This window comes from Cinclus cinclus, chromosome 3, assembly GCF_963662255.1.
Source record: "Cinclus cinclus chromosome 3, bCinCin1.1, whole genome shotgun sequence".
Taxonomy (NCBI): domain Eukaryota; kingdom Metazoa; phylum Chordata; class Aves; order Passeriformes; family Cinclidae; genus Cinclus; species Cinclus cinclus.
The window spans coordinates 53,322,711-53,341,715 of record NC_085048.1 but is presented as its reverse complement, the minus strand read 5'-3'; the positions used below and the strand labels follow the sequence as shown (position 1 = coordinate 53,341,715).

The following is a 19,005-nucleotide window of genomic DNA, read 5'->3' as shown; positions in this document are numbered from 1 at the left end:
TAGGGGTGCCTGGGGCAATGCGAGACCATGGTAATTACCAGCTTCTACTCACGTCTGGCTTTTACCTCCCACTGAGAGCATTGTGAGGAAACTGCTCAAAGGATCTAACTCAACACAGGATCAGACAACACCGCTGGGAAAGAAACAAACTAACTTTGATAGCTGAAAGCTCTGTTTTTAAGCGCTGTGGCTGCTATCATTTTGGATTGGTGACAGTCTCTTATCTGAGCCCTGACTCAGCAGGGACCTGCAAAGCACAAGGTGCGGTGCCTTGCTGACAGAGTTTTTTCTCTGAAACACTTTGAAAATGTAGTGAGTGACTTAAGCCCTGAGATTTCAACTGCAAAGAGGCAATTTATTTCCCTCTCTCACTCAGTTTTCCAGTAATATTTTTTGTTTTCACACATCACAAAGATCTTCATAACAGTATAGAACGCCTCAAAAATATAGTTTTGTATAATAATTGTTCTGGTTTGAATATGACAGAGGAGAACACCATGCATTATGACAAGAACAATTGATACATCAATATGCAATGGAAGGAAAAACCAGGGAAAATTCACCAGCATGGTTATGAATGTATGATACCAATCTTCCAGTGATCATCAGAAAGAAAAAAAAAAAACATATTCCCATAATACAAGGTAAAATTTTGAATTATTTTTAAGCTTTACAGGTTCATCTAGAAGTCTATCAACTAAATTAATTACAATACTATGCATATAATACCTTCAATTACGTTTGAGCTTGCTAAAATTTGAAGATAGAGAACAATTGGTACTGGAAAGAACTGTAAAATACATACACACACCTTTCTCTGTCACACTTTTACATTTTACATGGTAAAAGGATATATTCTGACAGTAAATTTAATCCTAGGCTGGTATATATTGGTAAAGGTTCTGACCCTGACACAAGCTGCTCCCCAGCAACAACAAACACTGCAGTTTTCCTTCATGGAAAAGGGGTGTGCAGGAATGTCCAACATACCATGATGGTTTGACTCATAGCATCGACTGAATATTTACTAATAACTGCTTATAAGTAAGCATTCATCAGGCTGATGTGGAAAAGTCAGCAAAAGGAAAAAAAAATGAGTAGGTTATGTTTAAAAAATGTCCGTATTTTATTCACAAACATGCGCCCGCTTTTGTTTTATCTAAGGACAGCCAGATTTACAGCTTTCACAAGACTGTGCACTAAGCATGGGTCACCAGCCTGTATTAAAGTATCTCAGCTTTGCTTTTTGAGTAATGGCCTTAATGTGTCCTGGCTGCTTACTAATCTCCCACATTACACGAGAGACTGAACTCTTCAGTTGCACTTTACTTCAGTCTTGTAAGATGTCAGGGACTTGACTGGTAGGTCAAGAAGCTCGGTGTGTATGGCAGTGGAAATGAAGAACAGAAAAGGCCACTGGTGGACTGTCATACATTCTCCATATTCTCATTTGCTGTATTAGTAATTACAAAGAAAGCAATTAGTAGAAAAAGCACTGAAGCAGTCTCCACAGTTCACTGGATACTGTTAATAACACAATGCAGAAATGCATGGATCAAAGGTGGGAGGTACCGTCATGGAGTCAAAAGCAGAAGTAAGGCTGGCGCTCTTCGTTTCAGCGGCAAGTGAACCCTGAGAAGCAGGGAATAATGTGAGGCAGAAGCAGCAGCTACTCAGTGTTGAGGAACATTCTGGCATTCACAGCAAGCAGCAGGCTGGTGCCTGGTGTATTTCCCAACTCTCCTACTTATGGATCTTGTCTTGCGTTTAGTACAGGGTACGTTTTTTCCTCATTTGGGATTCAACTGCCCTCCCCTTTTATATGTAGATGGATGCATGTAGATAAAAAAGGTCCTAAAAGTACTTAAATAGAGCATATACCATATTTAAGCCTCCTATATGAAAATAGTTTTTCTGCTGTACATTTTCCATATGCAGTCTTGCTATACTGAGATTTTGTATAATTTACTGTCATATGAGTGCCACCTCATATGAGTGTTACCTCATTACCAGACTGTAGTTTTTTTTTGCAACAGTCCCCTTAAAAATACTTTGCAGAATTTACTAATATGAACATAACAGCTATCCAAAAGCTTGCCTTATTTAAAATAGTTTCAAGTCTTTAGCATACTAAAAGTATCATTATTTCCAAGAGAGAAGTGGAATAATGGTGTTTCATATAGGTTTTTATTTTGAATTCCTGTTTTAAATTATAACTGCTCTAGATACGTGATATACAAAACTCACCTAGTTGGAATGGGACTACTTTCTGATATTAATGAGTAGACCTACTGCTCTCAATTTTGCTATTTTAAAAGTTAGTGTTTATAGTCTTAGGAAGCGTGCACTTGCTCTTTCATGTTCTTCTGTGGTTTGTTTCTTTGTTTTGTTTTTAAGGCTTGATCAAGGGATACTACAACAACATTCCTTCACAACAGTGAGCATTAAAGTGGATAATCCTTTCTACCTTGTTGTCTGGTTCCTTATCTTTCTATAGTAGCCTTATTGCACTGTCGATTTGCTTTGAACTCCAGCAGAAAAGCTGCATTGGAGCCCTGGTGTTAACGACTACTCCACCTTGTGGGAACAAATCACAGCCGCTGCCCTAGAGCATTGAGAGGCTGGTGTACGTAACGTGGGGCTCGGGGCACAGTAATAACTGAGATGGAGCTTGCCTACCTTGAACCCAAGGCTCCCATTTCCATGCATGTGATGTGGAGATTTCAGTAATAACCTGAAAAGTCCTTCTATATAAAGCCGTGCTATATATACCTGGCCAACAAAGGTGGTCATGTACCTCAAATAGAATTTCAGTTCTTCTTGAAACCATCTTATTATTGAAGTGCAAATTCCAATAATGCAAATAGATTCCTAACTGGGGAATGTGCAGTCTTTTCATATCATTTTGAAACCTCTCTCATACTAAATTATAGCCTGCATAAGCCTGTCTGTTCTATTCAGGTCTAACAAAATACAAACAATTTTCCCCTCAAAAATATCTTCCAGTGTACGTATTATTCATTTTAATATTCAGATGTTTAAACATATGTTTTGTGAACAGTAAAATATTGCATCAAATTATAAACGTCACTTGTGAGAGAAGGAGTTTCTTCCTTAAATTTTGTTGTGTAAGACTACTTGCCACTAGCTAGCTTGTTAGTTCTGGTAACAGAAATTGAGCTCAATTTAGCAGTGACTGAGGTTTAGTTTTGTAATTCTCCTGACTAAAGTCATAAAATAGCAGTGGAGGAATTGCCATATCAAATAGGCCTCCAGGTTTATCTTTTTCTTCACCCTGTCACTGACATGACTGTTATCATGTGCATCAGAGAACAGCACAAGAAATATTGTAATGAAATGGATTTCCCACGGGAAAATTTCCCTTCCAACTCCAAGCAAATATTGCTTGGCCTACATCCTGAAGTGTAAGGGTTTATGGCTAAGCATGCAAGCCAAAGATATTTCTAAATCTGCATCATTCTTCAAATTATTGTTGCAATAATCCAAGCAAATTATATCAGCCAGTTTTCCATTATCCACAGGTTTTGCTGACCTGCTACAAGGTGTTTCATTTACAGTATCATGCTGAATAGTTACTATTTTTGTGGCAAAGTGCTTCATTATTCTTGATTAATAGCCTTTCAATTTTGCCTGGAAAAGTAAACTTTTCAAACTCTACCTGACTGAACTGATTTGTACTTACAAGTGCTGATAACAGAGATGGTGTTGGAGGAGGAGAAGCAGGAGGGATTCTTGGCCCTTCTTTCTCCCCATTAGTTTCTGGTTCAGGTTGGACCAGAACTGTTGCACGGGTTGGTTTATCTTCATCCTCAGGTGGTTTAACTTCTGGTTCTAGTGTGGGACATCGGCCAATATCTGCATTTTCAAAGGACACTGGTTGAGCAAAGTCCATGGGGCTGAGAACACACAAAAAGAGTGATGTTTGTTATTAGTTTTTCTGCCTTTTTGCAACCCATTTATAAAGAACAACTATATGCTGCAGTGTAATTTCACTTCACAGGACACAAAACCCAGGACTCATCCCACCCTGTACAGGTAGGTACAGGTACAGAAGGAAGATACAAACTAGAGGTGATAGTGACCATTGGCTTTTCTTCCTATGGTCAGTGCAGAGAGACAGGCATCCTTTTGGCAAACTTTACAGACCTATGTAGTTTCAGTGATATTGCAGAGGAAGTAATTTACTCTGATGTGGAGTGATTAAATCTTAATTTAGGTGCTTCAGATATGTGAAAGGAAGATTTAGATGGAATCTTTCTGTAGAGGTTTTATTTTATTCACCATTGCCTTTCCTTTTACTCAAATGTTCCTTCCAGGTTACTTTCCTTCCAGGCACTTTCCACAAAGTAAATGGATTCCCATGGTGGTTCTCAGAATTTTGACTTCTTTTGGAAGTCACCCTTACCCGAAATAAAGTGTTATAGTACACTGTAAATATCTATTGCTGATGCACACCTTACTGCAGTGTTACTGTTGAATTTCTCTGATTTCATGGATAAACAGACAGTGTTGGCTTGTCTGTAAAAATAACTCATTAATTGCATAGCCTATGGAGCATATACTGTAGACAAAATAAAAAGAAAAAAGGAATGGCATATGAAGAAAACAGATCACATTCTAGGATTTGCTGCTAGTATGATTTGTTGCAACAATGAACTTTCTTCTGGCAACCAAAGCAATTTAACCAGACCTAATTAACTGGATGCTTGCTGGCATCATTGAGACTTACGTGGCATTAATGACAAGATTCCATATACAGCCCTCAAATGGTGGTATGTTTCTGAGAGGTGCAGTCTGAAACTGAGAAGAAGTACCCCCCACAAAGAGTTTCTTAACAGAGATGGGCTGGTCGGATGGCAGCCTCTGAGTCTGGACTTTGTCTTCATCAACTTGAACACTGAACATCCTATAGAAAAGATTTGAAAGCAAAGAAATACATATTTTACACTGATTATTGCTTTTATTGAAATCACCCCTTTGCAAGCCCTGTTAACTCCTACACCAGCTGTAACAATAAGCAACTCAAATTATGTAATTGGAAGCTCACATTAAATGCATATTAACACTAGAGGGGTTTCAGCTGCTGCTGTGCTGCCTTGGTAGTTGTTTGACAAAGTCTGGCAAAACTGTGCTGTGGAGGGGTGATAATGTCAGACTGTGGCTGCATAGGAAGAAGTGGTTTGTGGTGTGGCAATACTGACACATTGGGGCTGAGCTGGCTGTACTGTAATGGTAGATATAATCATCTAGAGCTCAGCAGGATGGGAACAGCATGGGCTCACATTTTGTTTGGACTCCCTATTTACTTATTATCTTCTTGCTGCGGTACAACCAGATTGCTCTGACAGCAGGATCAATGGCAGACATACACTACACTTTTTAAAGATCTCATAGCTTCTTCTGGGGGAGGTGGCAGAGTAGGGAAACTGCTGATTGTTCACCATGTACCGATACAGGTGCTAAAATTCATTCCAATGGGTATTTCACATGGCACATGCAAAAGACAAAGCAGTCCCATGGTTACTCTTAAGGCTGAAGAGAGGAAAGTAGGAGTTTCTGCAGCACCACTGGCTGACTAATCAGTTTCTGGCAAAGAAAACCCCTATCGTCAACTGCAAAATTATATTGAACTCTGGTATTCTTTTTTGACTATAATTACAAATGCAAGCAACTGTATATTGAAAGTGCTTATTGAAAAGAGACATGTTTTCAAATACAAAGTGCTTGGATGTTTTTTGTTTACACACATCCTAGACAGAACTGGACAGTGACTTAAGCACCTGAATTTCATAAGTGCTGTACTATGTGTAAATTTTCCAGTTTCCTCATAGTTTTGGATGAATTAATTTAGTTTGGAAAGCTGCAGAGTAGGAAATATGATTAATTTTTCAAAGGGTTAGAGAAAGCAGTTATTAAAAGACTTATCTTTCAGGACAATCCCTACGATATCTCCCAGTCCCTTCAGCAGTGGAAACAGAAGGAGAGAGATTTCTCTGGAGGGAGTTCAGAGCAAGAAACTAATTTAGGTTCCATGAAATGTCCCAGAGAAGACATTTCCCTTCTCTGCCTTCAGAGGAAGTGTATGGAAGACTTTGCACTGCCACATCTTAGCCATGGCTAATCATCGTAAACATTTTGGGTCCAAGAAGAGGCATGCAATGATGTACATTAGTCTTCAACAATAAAATTTTTCATAATTATATGGATCATTATCTCTCTGCAGAGTTTTAACAGGGTGCTCCTCACATTTAAAAAATAGAGCCTCATGATGAGCAGAGGAAGGGTTAATCTTAATTTATGCCTTTTCACATCCATTTCAGGTTACAGAAATTTCAGACTTCAGGAAATTTGTTTTGTAAAAAAGCTACTTTGAAAACACAGAGGTCTCATCTGAACAAGCACCATCACTGGATGGCATTGTACAGCAATTTTCCCTTGATGTACTCTCACATGTACCCTCATAAGATCAAGCTACTGTACTTGGTGTAGCACTGCATAAAAGGATTTACTTTGTTGTTTGGAGCTTTTTATATCATCTGCATATTTGTGTTCTGCCACAGTGACACAAACCATATCACAAAATGCTGTCATCCATTTCCAAAATAACTTTTTTCTTTTAAAGCATTAAGAGTTTGACTTTGACCTAGACACCGAAATAGAGGAGACTTATTGACTGGAGGCATTATTTATGAGAGGTTTTTTAACAATACAATAGAAATTCAGTCAGAAAACTGTACAGAAAGGGAAGCAAAATACAGAGAGGACAGAAGGGCACCTGGGGACTAGACAGAAATGGCTGGTCAAGTAGGCTGCAGTGTTATGGGGATAAGAAAGTGAAGTGGATAAGTGCCTTTTGTAACATGCTGGATGTCATATCTTCTTTCTGATTTCTTTTACCAACACAGATCATTATGCATAGTGCACTAATTGAACAAAGGTCTGTATAGGATGTACACATTTGTATGTTCATACAAATAATAAATGTCCATAATAAGCCCTGCTTGGAACAAGGGCTATTCCAGGCCATAAATATTATTGGCTGTCTGAGTCCTATGCACTACAAGTAGTGCTGCTTCTAATCACTTTCTGAATGGTGAAGCGGAATAAGAATGGTTTAAAATGTCTGACATAGGGCAAAGGAATTCAAGTGAAATTCAGTGTAAAACAACATGGTCTGAGAAGGTCTGTGACGGCTTTTCCAGTAAGAAAAGCGGGAACTGTGTTTTCACTCTTTTATCATATTTAGCTGGGCACCTCTGTGTCCAGCACATGGCATCTCAAAAAGGCTACAGATTGCTATGCTGCTGCAGTTTGTACCCTTTGGAAATGGTATTTTTCTATGTGTCCTGAGAGAAGATTTATTGCACCACAGGAGATTTTCTCACCCATAGATTCTTTTATAAAATATATTTGCAAAGAATCAGAAGGTTAAAGACACCAGTTCAGGCAAACACAAGTCTCTGGAGAAACAGGCTGGTAGCCTACAAAAGCATGTAAACCTAGTCTTCAGAACAATAATGAATCTCAGAAACTTATTTCTAAGAATACTTGGATAACGGTGGAATGAAACAATATTTTTTTTTGTTTCAGATGAAGCATTTACATGGATTGCCAAAGCCATTAATACATTTGCTTAATTGAACTAGCTGTGCTGTGTGGTCTGTAGCACTTGTAGGCATTTGTTACCCTCTAGCTCGTTCAATCCGGACGGAATGTGCTCTGCCATCGTGGAACTCGCCAGCCTCCGGTCTGACGGTGATTCTGTGAGGATCCCGGATGCCAGTGGAGATGTGCACTTCCAGCCGACCTCTGTTCAGGAACACGGCATAGTAGGCCTGCAAGGTATAAAAGACAAGTTGCATTTGGAAAGAAATGATTTTTCTTAGTTTTACATTAGTGTGTATGTTTCATTGTCTTACACTGGCTATGGATGCGCTCAGCATAGACAAGACACTGCCGTTTCAGTTCTGCTGCTGCTCCTATACTCTGACTCTGGCATTTTTATAATGAGGACGGGGTAAAACGAGGTCATGCTGGAAAATGTTGACAGAAGATTTAACTGCATCTGTTTTCAGGGAAGGATGGAGACTTCTAACCTACAACTCTTGTGATTTTTGTTGTTACAAGACCTGCTCTTAAACTCATCAAGGCCTGAAGTGCATTGATCTCAGCTTGAGTTCTGTGTTTGGAGGACTGGCAAATCATGCCAGTAGTTAGTTACTCCAACACCAGTAGTATCATACTGTGGCAGATTTCAGGATCTACACTCCAGTTAGTGTAGCAATAAGTGATCATGTTCACTTCTATGACCTGAAGAGCTGGGAAATGATGAAGGAGTCCCTATCCTGAAGTTAATGTCATCCAGGTGAGCCATTACAATGTGCTGTCCCTGGAGTGTGTTACTCCAGGTCACTAGGTACTCTCTTCCAAAACAGGCAGAAAGGGTAAAAATGAAATATTATTTCCCAGAACTCCTGAACAGAGAATGCATCAAAACATTGTTTATTGCTTTTGTAGTGTGTCTTTCTGTCAGGATTTTAATTAAGATTTAATCAAGACTTGAATGATTTCTAACAATTTCTAGCAATCACAGTTTTACCAGTCACTCAGACACTGTGGACTAATACAGCAAATTCATATTTTATAAGGGAGAAGGAGAGACCAGAGCACTCAAGTCAAACTCCACATCTGTGATGCCAAACAAGGGGCTTATCATCACTGTGTTCACCAGTTTTTGGTTTGTTGTTTTTTTTTTTTTTTTCTTTCTTTCTTTCAGTCTCAGGGAAATTAGAATGATCCTCATTTATGTCTCTGTGAAAAGGATTGAGAGAGTTTCCAAGCATTAATCTTGGATCACTAGTAATCAAAATGAGTGAAGAACAGTATTTTCTAATATTTGGATTTGGTTAAAAAAACTCAGCATGGAATATAATAGAAAACCAAATCTGCTGCCTAGCAACAAGCAATGCATACATGACTGTAAATCTGTGAGAGAAACAATTTCTCCAAGACAAAGAAACCCAATTCTGAGCTTCTATAGATTCTTCATCAGATAAAGGATAACACCAGAAATAGTTTATCCAAATAACTGAATTTTAACTTAAGCATAAACATCTGACAGTGTCTTGAAACAAACTGTGGCAGTGTAATATATTTGTGGGGGCTTTTTTAATCTTTTGCCAGGCTCCTCTTACCTGTCCTGTCTGCCTGCGCTTTCTCCTCAGAGGAACAGCTTTCCTTGCAGAATGCCTGCGCTTTCTCCTGGGAGGAACAATTGTGCCACTTGTGCCAAACAAGATGACCCCAGACTCATTCCTGGTGCTGAAAGAGAGATTGATTTCTGTGCCCACATCAAAGGAAACCGGCTGTAGTTCCACAAAACCTGGCTTGGAGAAGCTGACTGTATGAATGTTCTGTAGGAAGGAGAGCACAGGAAAAGGGCATTAGTAGAATTAAAAACAAGATTATGAATGCACAGGAAGATATCTGAATTAAAATAATAAACTATGTAAATATAACTAGTGTGAAGAGATGGAAAGTAATAATAAACACTAGGCAATTTAGTACTCAAAGTGGTCTACAAACACTAGTTTATCTGTTTACATCTGGCATCATTACTGTATTTGTGGAACCCTGTCTTACAGGAAGGCAAAGTTCCATTTATATGTCAATATATCCTCTTGGATTAGAAATAACTTCTCAAGGTGATTTTTGTTTTATATGTGTGATTTCCTGATTTCCATTGAGTTATTACAGTTGGAGTTCTCTTTTAAACCTATACAATCAGTAACAAAACCCGATATGAACGTAAACTAGATTCTAATATTTGTCAGATGTGCTGAGAAGATACTTTTCATTAATCTTCATTACTTCACTTAGCATCACTGCTTTCTTGGTTACTCAGTCATAAACTAAGCACTTGTTGCAGATGGCACAAATCTTCAGACATTGGTAGCCATTAACACAATTTAAAGAGTGGAATATGTCATCAAATAATAAATCAGTGCATACTCCCAAAGGTTTTCTGTCATTGCTGCCAACTCATGTATTCTTCCAGATGTGGAAGACCAATCTACAGAAACAATGACTTTTTCTAAAGTAGTTCACCATTTTCTTAGTACAGTAGAACTGTTTTCAGGTCTAGAGATAAAAAATTATGCCAGATAAAATAATTGCTGGTGGTGCTCACCTTTCTCTGGCAATTTGAGGACATTTAAATTATTGAACACGTATCCAGCCTTCATCCTTTACCTTTGCTTCACTTCTTTTTAATTTTCCTAAGTCTTGTTTTGTATAATTAGAATATTTTATTTATTTCCCCTACAAAAGGGTTAATCAATTAGACTTCACATTCTGAAACCTCAGGTGTTACAAAATAATGTGAAAAGCAAAGTACTTTCTAAGATTCATAGCAACAGAAGAAAATGAGCACAACAATCCTTCTTTTCTTTTCCAGAAAGAATATACTATCAATCAAAACAAATATGAACCTATCAAATTTTTTGCTGAAGCCAAATCTGTAAGATCTAAAAGCACTTGAACAATCTGCTTGTTTACAATTTAGCCTTACCATGAACTTGAAAATACGGATCTTGTAACAAATCTAGTCTAGTATCCCATCTGAGAGTCCTAGTGTTGTGCAGTTTTTGCTCTGATGAAAGCCAAAGGTACAGTGGACAAACACAGCAAAATATGGCCCTTGTCTTTATTTTAGCCTGGCCAAGTTCCAGTTGCTGTTCAAAGTAAAGGTTTAATGTTTAGTAGAAAAAATACTTGGAGAGCATCGGATTAAAAACAACTAATTTGGATTTATTGTAGTGGTATTTGACATGGAATATCAGATATATGGTATATATGGTATCTGATGGATATGTTCCATCTGCTTACAAAACTACCTTAAATAGTAGAGATTTCCAGGAAAGAAATGCAAACTATTTATCGGGACACAAATGTCAGTGGAAATATTTTTTAATATAAAAATACTTTTCCATGGAAAATTACTAAATTCTCTCCCAAATTTCAGATCATATTCCTTGAATTCTAAATGCACTAAAAGGCTGCCAATTGCAAGCAGCAACTGAAAATAAATGAATTTAAAGCTAAAATAACAACTTTCTTAGTGATCAGTAAGCAGCGTGCCTTCCGGCTCAGTGGTAGCTCATGACAGTAAATATTCATACCTGCAGTTTTATGTAGTGAATGACTTTATAATAACAATTAAAAAATTAAATCCTTGGGTTATATGTGCATCAGGTTTTTTTTACTTTTTGCAGTGTTGTTAGTGCCTATCCTCATTAATATCAATATTTACCATTTTAGTTAGTTGAAACACAGCTAAATCACTGCCAAGCAGTTCAGAAAATCCTACCCTTTAGGGACAGGGATATCACAAGTGGCCAGGGATACTCTCCAAGAAGTCAGGATCTGAAAAGGTGGTCTACTTACTCATCTTTCTTTCTCTTAAATGCAACTGTTCGGGTTTTAAGGTTAGATTACTATCTATGGAATATACCATATACAATTAATCTAATATGCCATAAAATCAGAAACCAGAAAACCTTTATAAACATTAGGGCCAAAATACATGGAAATCAGACTAACCTCTAGTGTGCATCCTTTGGTTAGACCAAAAAAGTCAGGACTGCTCAATATGTTATAAGGTGTCCTTGAAATTTCAATGTCTTTGAGGCAACCTGTGTATTTCTCTAAGTTCACTTCAGGCCTAAAAAACATGTAGAAGTACAATGTGTTTTCAAAAATAGAGTTTAGGGAGAACAGTCAACCAGACACACCTACATACACTTTCAAATGCACAGATGCTTGATTTTTATTTTAACTACACATATACACTTGAATACATGTTGCCTTATACAATCTATCAGCACACATTGCACTCTGCCTTGCATCACTCAAAGGTGTAACAAGAGGTTCATGTCATCCCCCATTGACACCAGTCCACTTCTCTATTATTTCTCTCTTTTCTTTAAGTGTTTTTGGTTGGTTGTTTTGTTTTTTGTGTTTTTCCTTTGGTAAAGGAAAGTTATCACCTCTGGTATTAAAACACAGGGAGCTATGAAATAAGGAAGGTGTTCCTTAGGCAAAGCAGAAAGATGCAAACTAGGAAATCATAACAGTAAGGAGAGACCTTAAGTGAAGGACATTTTTTGTTCCTCTTTTTGCACACTAGATCCAATGAAAGAACCTCAGCAGTGTACAGATATTTGAGTCAAGTTTTTGCCCACACAGTTCAGGAATGCAATCAGGTGGCCTGACATTTATTTTGTATTTCCAGTATCCTTCTTATGAAAACTGCTGCATATTTTCTTAGGACACAGCAATACATCTGAGTTTTTCAGGCAGTTAAACGAAACAAAGGACCTGGGTATTTTACAGAATGTAACTATCCATCCAAGACATGAAAATATTGTAATGAAATTCAAGTTCCATGTTTGACTCATCAGCTGACTGATGAGGGGAAATGAGAAACCCCTTGAAAGTAACACCAAAAATATCATGTTTGATTGCAAAAGTACGATTTCCCAGGCTCAGGTACACCAGAATGAGACCATAATTGCTAGTAACATCTGAACCAGGCTTGCCAGAAGAAAAACCTTATAAAGTCACTTCAGGAAAAAGTCTGCCATCGACACCATGGAGAGAAAATGCAAAAAAAAAAACCCAAACAAACCACTGTTTAATTCACTAAAAAATATTACCCATGAGTGTTTACTAGAATATCTGAATAGCATGAACAGCTCAAGGAGAGAAAAATTAACTTGGGAAATAAATAAGGTGGGGTGGGGTAGGGAAGGGGGGGAAGCAACAAACACTTCAGTTCCCTGGAAGGAAAGAAAACATTGTAAAGAATATTAATTACAAAATAAAACCATTTTGCACAGATACTAATCAGCTGCATGTTTTGGCATTGAAAGCTATCCTTTGCATTATAGCCAACTGAGCAAGCGTGATGTATTCTCTGGCAAATTAGTACTCTCTGCATAAGTTAAAGCAAGCATCTGGTTTACTAAAATGTTCCATATGCTGCTTTATTTACAGTCAAGTAGCTATGTTCACCTTTCATTTTTCCTTTTTTTCCCCCCTAGCTCTTCTCCAGTTCCTTTATGACTTTATCTTCCCAGTAGAAAAACAGTTTAACTGTTATCATTGTCACTGGCACCCATAGTCTTTGCTATCCAGAAACCATTGTTGCTACTACCCTTTCCTGCCTTGTCCAGTGACAGACTGCCATTATCCTGTGCTGTTACAAACACTTGCTGTTATAATTCCCAACCCATATCACAGAATCACAGAATGGGTAAGGTTGGAAGGGAGTACCGTGGGTTGTTTGTCTCAACCTCTTTGCAAACATCGAACACTTGATTGATGTTTTCTTAATACTTCTTTTTTCCCTTTCCAAAATACACCAAACAAGGTCCAAGCTCACTAAGATCTTACATAATTCTCTTTTTTTCTTTTTTTTTTTTTTTCTTTTTTTTCCCCCCGAGACAGGCCAGTTTTGAGGTAAAACGAACAGCAGTTTCTGGAACATGAGAGGAAATAATCCTTCACTGCCTCTGAGCACGGCGCTGCCCACCTCACAACCTCACATGGCACTACACTGCTCCTAGAGCCCGGAGGTCGGAGCCAAAGTCAGCAACACAGCTGGCAGGAGCTTCGCTTCCCAGGCACTGCAGCATCGTCACAAGCAACACACAGCTGAAGCCAGCAGCTGCGTGAGGAAAATAAAAGTTGCTTGTATAGGTGTGTGCACAGCGTGGAACGTGATGGTGCTGAGCCCTGGGGAGCAGCTTTGCTGGCTGTGGCAGGAGCAGCTCGCTGAGCTAGGAGCCTTAGCGTAGCAGCTGCTCTAAATACTGCCCAAGCTGCTGCTGCTGTACTGCCACCCCTGCTTTCAAGCTGCACTTTAACTAGACACATGCAAGTCATGCAAATAATCGGATGGTTTTTACCTTGCTTTCATACTGGGGTGAGAAAGAAAGACAAAAAAAAAAAAAGAAAAAAACAACGTGACATTAATTGCAGCAAATGGTACTTCTTGTATTGTTGTTCTGTGATACTTATTAGCAAGGTTCAGCCATTTCACAGTGAAGCAGGTGTACATCATTTACAAACATACAATAAAAGGTGAGATTCTAAGTAGGCTATCAGGCTATAACAATTAACAGGTTTACTCTCCAAACAGCTAGCTTAAATGTAACACATCAGAGGGTTTTTATAACTTGATACTATACTTGGTCATGAGCAAAAGCAAACCATGTAAAAGAATCTGGCAGAACTGACACGACCTGATAATTACAAAGTCATGGATACCTCAGCGTCTATTGTTTGCAGTAGCTCAGCTTTGTCCTAATCCCTCTTTCACTACTTCTGATTCTAATTTACCATAACATTAATCTTGCCTCAGGCACTGACAAATCATAGCTGTAGGCAGAACGGTTAGCACAGGTCAAAGTAGCTGTGGTACCCTGATTTTCTGGGCAGCCACAAAGGAAGTGGAAGATAATTGCTCTAGACGTTTTGCTATGCACTGGTGTGATTTCACAATTACATAATATAGTGTTATATTTCATGAGTAAAATAGATCTTAGATCTTTTTATTGCTGGGTGATTTGACATCAGAGGTCAATGATTATCCTAATAAATTAACAAGTATGTCCATTCTTGTAGTGGCAAAAGAGTCTGTGGATTAAACACAACAGTTCCTTGTGCACAAGACCACTTCAAGACTCTCATTGTGCCATGTAGTTAAAGCTGACATAGATTAATGGGACTGTTTCTATGTTGCTCATCTGTTCATTGCAGCACAGAATTCTCTTGTTCTTGTCATTGCAAAACTGCTCAATATTCATTTAAACTTTAAGTAAGTTTTTTGGTCTATTTAAAGCCATGAAAGAAAGTCACTAAATTCAAGAATCTGTTATCCCATTTCTTTAGCTTATTTACGCTGAAGTTAACATTTATGAATATTACTGTGCACTCTTTAACAAATAATTACTGGGAATTTTATTTGTGTAGAAAAATCAGGATCAGACTTCTGAAGGAAAAGTATTTCATTCTGCTTACATCAAATATATGAAGAGTATCATGTCATATACTTTAAGTCCTGAATACAGGAGGAATTTTATCTAAGGAGAGCAGGAACTAAAATCTAAAAAAAAAATTAAAATTATATCTAAGTAAAATATGTTAATACATATTTAAAATATACTGACACTGATTATGCAAAAATATGGATACCCATTAAGCAGTAATCCCATGTGGAGTAGTCTGTAGGTCAGTTTTTCTACTCGTGCACAAAGTAAACACTTGTCCTTAATTTTGTGAAGATATTGAGCTAATTCTCTGCAGTCACAAATTCTATGCATCAAATAAATAAATAAATAAATACTTAAAGAGTCAGTTACATCATTGTTCTTGCACAGAAACAGAAAGATGTACTGCACTGCAAGTGCCATTTCCATTGCATCTGTGTAAGGTGAGCTGTGTGAAATACAAAACATATGCAAATAAAGCACTATTCTGCTGTGGCAGTATAGGGTACATTGGGAATTCACCATTCACTTACTGCAAATGAACTTGAGAAACAAATGCAGAGAATAAGATTATATTGTATTTACAACCCCCTACTAAGATTAAAGAAATTGGTTTGAGCCACATTACCTTAGATTTCTCAGGGTTGGCAATCCCCCAAAATATATTTTCTCGTGCCCTTTTAAGTTCAGTCCAAAGTGGCTGCCTGTAGAAGTTGTTGCTATGGTCTCTTCTTCATTGGTGTCTATGTCTACAATTGATATGTTGGCTAAAAGACATTTGAGATTCGTTACAAAATATTGGTCATGATCAATGCATTAATGTAAGACACCAACAGAAAAATATTTGAAGGGTTAACAGGTGAGGGAAGAGGCAAGGCTGTATTTTGCAATTAAGATACTGGATTTCCACATTATCAATTATGGGCAGGGGAAGAAAGCTGCACTTTCCTCTGTTTCCATAACAACCTGAAAACCTATAGCAATTCTGTACCCTTTATTTTTATATTCACTAAACCTGCTTCAATTTGGTGCCCTCTTTGTGTCACTGTAATTTGGAGCCAACACTTTAGGACATAGTCATGACAAGAGATCATTTTACATTTAGTTTGTGACCTCAGTCCAAAGACTGCCTCTTGAATGGGATTTTTTAGTCCAAAAAGTTTGTTAAGCACTATTATTATGTGCCTTAGAGATTGGTGATCGGTCACTCTAAACAACTTCTAAACCCAAAGCAGTCAGTTGCTGTTATGTCCAATCTCAGTCTGGAGTCAGTGATGTGCTACATACAACCATCCTATTTAGGTGCTTGTTCCATGCATATTTTTAATGTATGGATTAATACAGAATATAAAGTTCAATAAAGGAAATATGACACAGTGAAAAATGCTGAGCAAGCCCCAAGATATATAGGGATGAAAATAAAGGGTTTCTTTTCTTCCTTCCTTCCTTGAGAATTTAATAGACAGTTTTTCTGCTACATCTTACCAAAACCAGATTAATTTTCCTTTTTTTCTGTACCTGTATCTTCTTTATAAACACATGATGTTTGAATGCTGTTGATAAATTATAATTACATGACACTGTATTTTATATTAATACTTCCTGGCTTATGTATGAACTATAACAACTGGCTAGCAATAACACATTCCTTCTCTAAAGGTCCAGCAAATCTGCAACTGAGATCACTAAATTATTTTGGACACTGTCCCAACTCCCAAGTCTACTTCAGCCAAATGACAAGAGGGACTTTTGTGTGAAGTGTGAAGGTCTGCAGGGGCAGAGGCAGAAGAATGTGTTTAGGGACTTGTGGTGACCCTGAAGATTCAGAATGCAGTAAAAATCCAACCTGCAAAAGCACAGAGTATGTCACAGTTGCCGTAAATAAAGCTAATTTGGCTCAGGTGAGATTCTGCCAGCCCTATAACCAGACTACAAAACAAAAAAAACGGTTTTGCCAGCATGATAACCAGTAGTCTTTGTGATCTTATCAAATTCACTTCACATTTTGTGCCAGTAACACTTCAAAGAATTAGTAGAACTACTGGAGATGTTCCCAGTTGTTTCCATGCAGATTCAGTTCATGACACAACGCACATCATTAGGGAAGATAAAGTAGTGGCGTTTGTCTGGTTAGATATTGTACTATCAGGACTGAAGTCACTGCTTTTTTAAAGCACTTTGCTATATGCTGAGCATGAGAGGACTGTACAGCATAAAAGCTACTGCTCTCCTAATTAAAATCACACGTGTATTTCATGATCTGGGACAACATCAGGGAACTGATGAAAAGACTTCTTTTTCCTCAATCATAAGAATTTTAGAATGCAATTTATGACTGTATAAAAAAATTCTGCCTGAAAAACAGTCTAACTGTTCATAAAGTGCTGCTTGACAGTGCAATCACCCATATGCAACTCAACACACACTCTAATCTAAACAAAAGAAGTTGCTAAACCACCAGAACTTGTGATTCCCACAGTATCTTCACTGTGATTAGATGGTTAGGTGTAGTGCACAGATAATTGGAAAAGTCATAGTGCTGACACCACAGGAACTTACCTTGCTTTTGAATTCGTGACAGGGTGAAAGATTTCCATTTGCCATCATTATGGTTTTGGTTGCTGATAACTGAAGCTGTACCTGAACCCAGATCGTAACTGACCTTTATACGCCCACCACTGAGTTCTACACTCATGAAATCCTTCTGTTAATGGAAAGGGTTAGATACACCATTATGATTCTTGTCCATTTTGGTAAGAGGCATAAGACATTAAATAAACACTTTTTAATCCCTGGTGACCAGAAGATAATTTCAAGCTTTAAGAATGCCACAACTTATGCATTCACTACTCAGGACTCTCATGCACAAAAGTCTGATGCCAAGCTACTTTTTCCCCTTATATTCTCTTATGGATTGCTAATTTAGTTGGAATTTTGCTGGCATCTTAGTTGGAGTTTTGATGGGAAAGCTGTACTTTTATTTTAAATTGAAGATAACAATTATAATTACCTGAAACTAATACTCAGCTTTGAGTGCATGTTTGTACTATAATTAGTGTATTTATTAAATACCTCATCTAGATTTAAATTTGCAAGGTAAAAGACAAAAATAGCGAAGATGGTAAACTGAGCATGTTTTACCAGATTTTCAGAGAGTAATCTATGGAAGCAACAGAGCAACAAAGAGATGAAGATAAAGTGAGCTATGAACGCTCTTATTTTCATCAACCACTGACACCAGTATCCAAGCAGCAACTGGAGATGGCTGACTGGAACAATGATATATGCTGCACCATCTCCAGAAAAAAAGAGCTGTCAAGATACAAAGAGCAGAACAAATAGCCAGAGAACTGGACAGCATGAAAGCCAATAGGTAAGTAATGGTGGAACTATGACCCAGGATGTAAATGTACCAGAGAAATTTTTATTGTCATTTTGCTCATGGTCAATTCCACCTATTCTCAGAGTATAACTGAACAAACTCAGTGTTCTAGTGCTTGGGCATGTCCATTCATGCATCATTAGAAAGAGCATCCTCCAAGTTTTTAAGTGGTGGGACAGTATCCTAAGAGACAAAATATACCAGGGACCAGTTGATTGTGTTTTTGAGATTTCAATTAAATATTTTTTTTCATAGAAAAATATACAAGTCAACAATAATTATACAACATAATCTAAAATAATGACATTAATTGTACTTTCAAGATTCAATTATAAAAGTTCATTAGAGAAGCCAACTAAATATTTCATTTTCATAGTAAAATTCTAGCTTTTGCTATAATCAGTCGGGAGGAGCACCCTCCTCCTTGAAAATTCCAGCTATTTTGATAATTATTTCCAAAATACAGGTATCTGAAATAAGACTGATTTACACAAACATAGTTTTTGTAAAATAGCAAGTGCTCAGTAATTCTTCAAGACATCAATGAAA

At 37.6% G+C, this 19,005-nt stretch overlaps 1 protein-coding gene across 1 annotated transcript in view; it reads right to left on the bottom strand.

The window, feature by feature from the left end:
* Positions 1–19,005, bottom strand: part of LAMA2 (laminin subunit alpha 2) — a gene marked incomplete at its 5' end in the record, with an annotated part of 255,146 nt that overhangs the window by 12,423 nt on the left and 223,718 nt on the right. Inside the window, 9 exons of the mRNA XM_062488976.1 lie at positions 1,573–1,632; positions 3,704–3,917; positions 4,751–4,927; positions 7,708–7,856; positions 9,216–9,434; positions 11,623–11,743; positions 13,992–14,003; positions 15,703–15,841; positions 17,634–17,778. Of these exons, the coding sequence (XP_062344960.1) occupies positions 1,573–1,632; positions 3,704–3,917; positions 4,751–4,927; positions 7,708–7,856; positions 9,216–9,434; positions 11,623–11,743; positions 13,992–14,003; positions 15,703–15,841; positions 17,634–17,778 (1,236 nt within the window). The remainder of the gene's footprint in view (positions 1–1,572; positions 1,633–3,703; positions 3,918–4,750; positions 4,928–7,707; positions 7,857–9,215; positions 9,435–11,622; positions 11,744–13,991; positions 14,004–15,702; positions 15,842–17,633; positions 17,779–19,005) is intronic.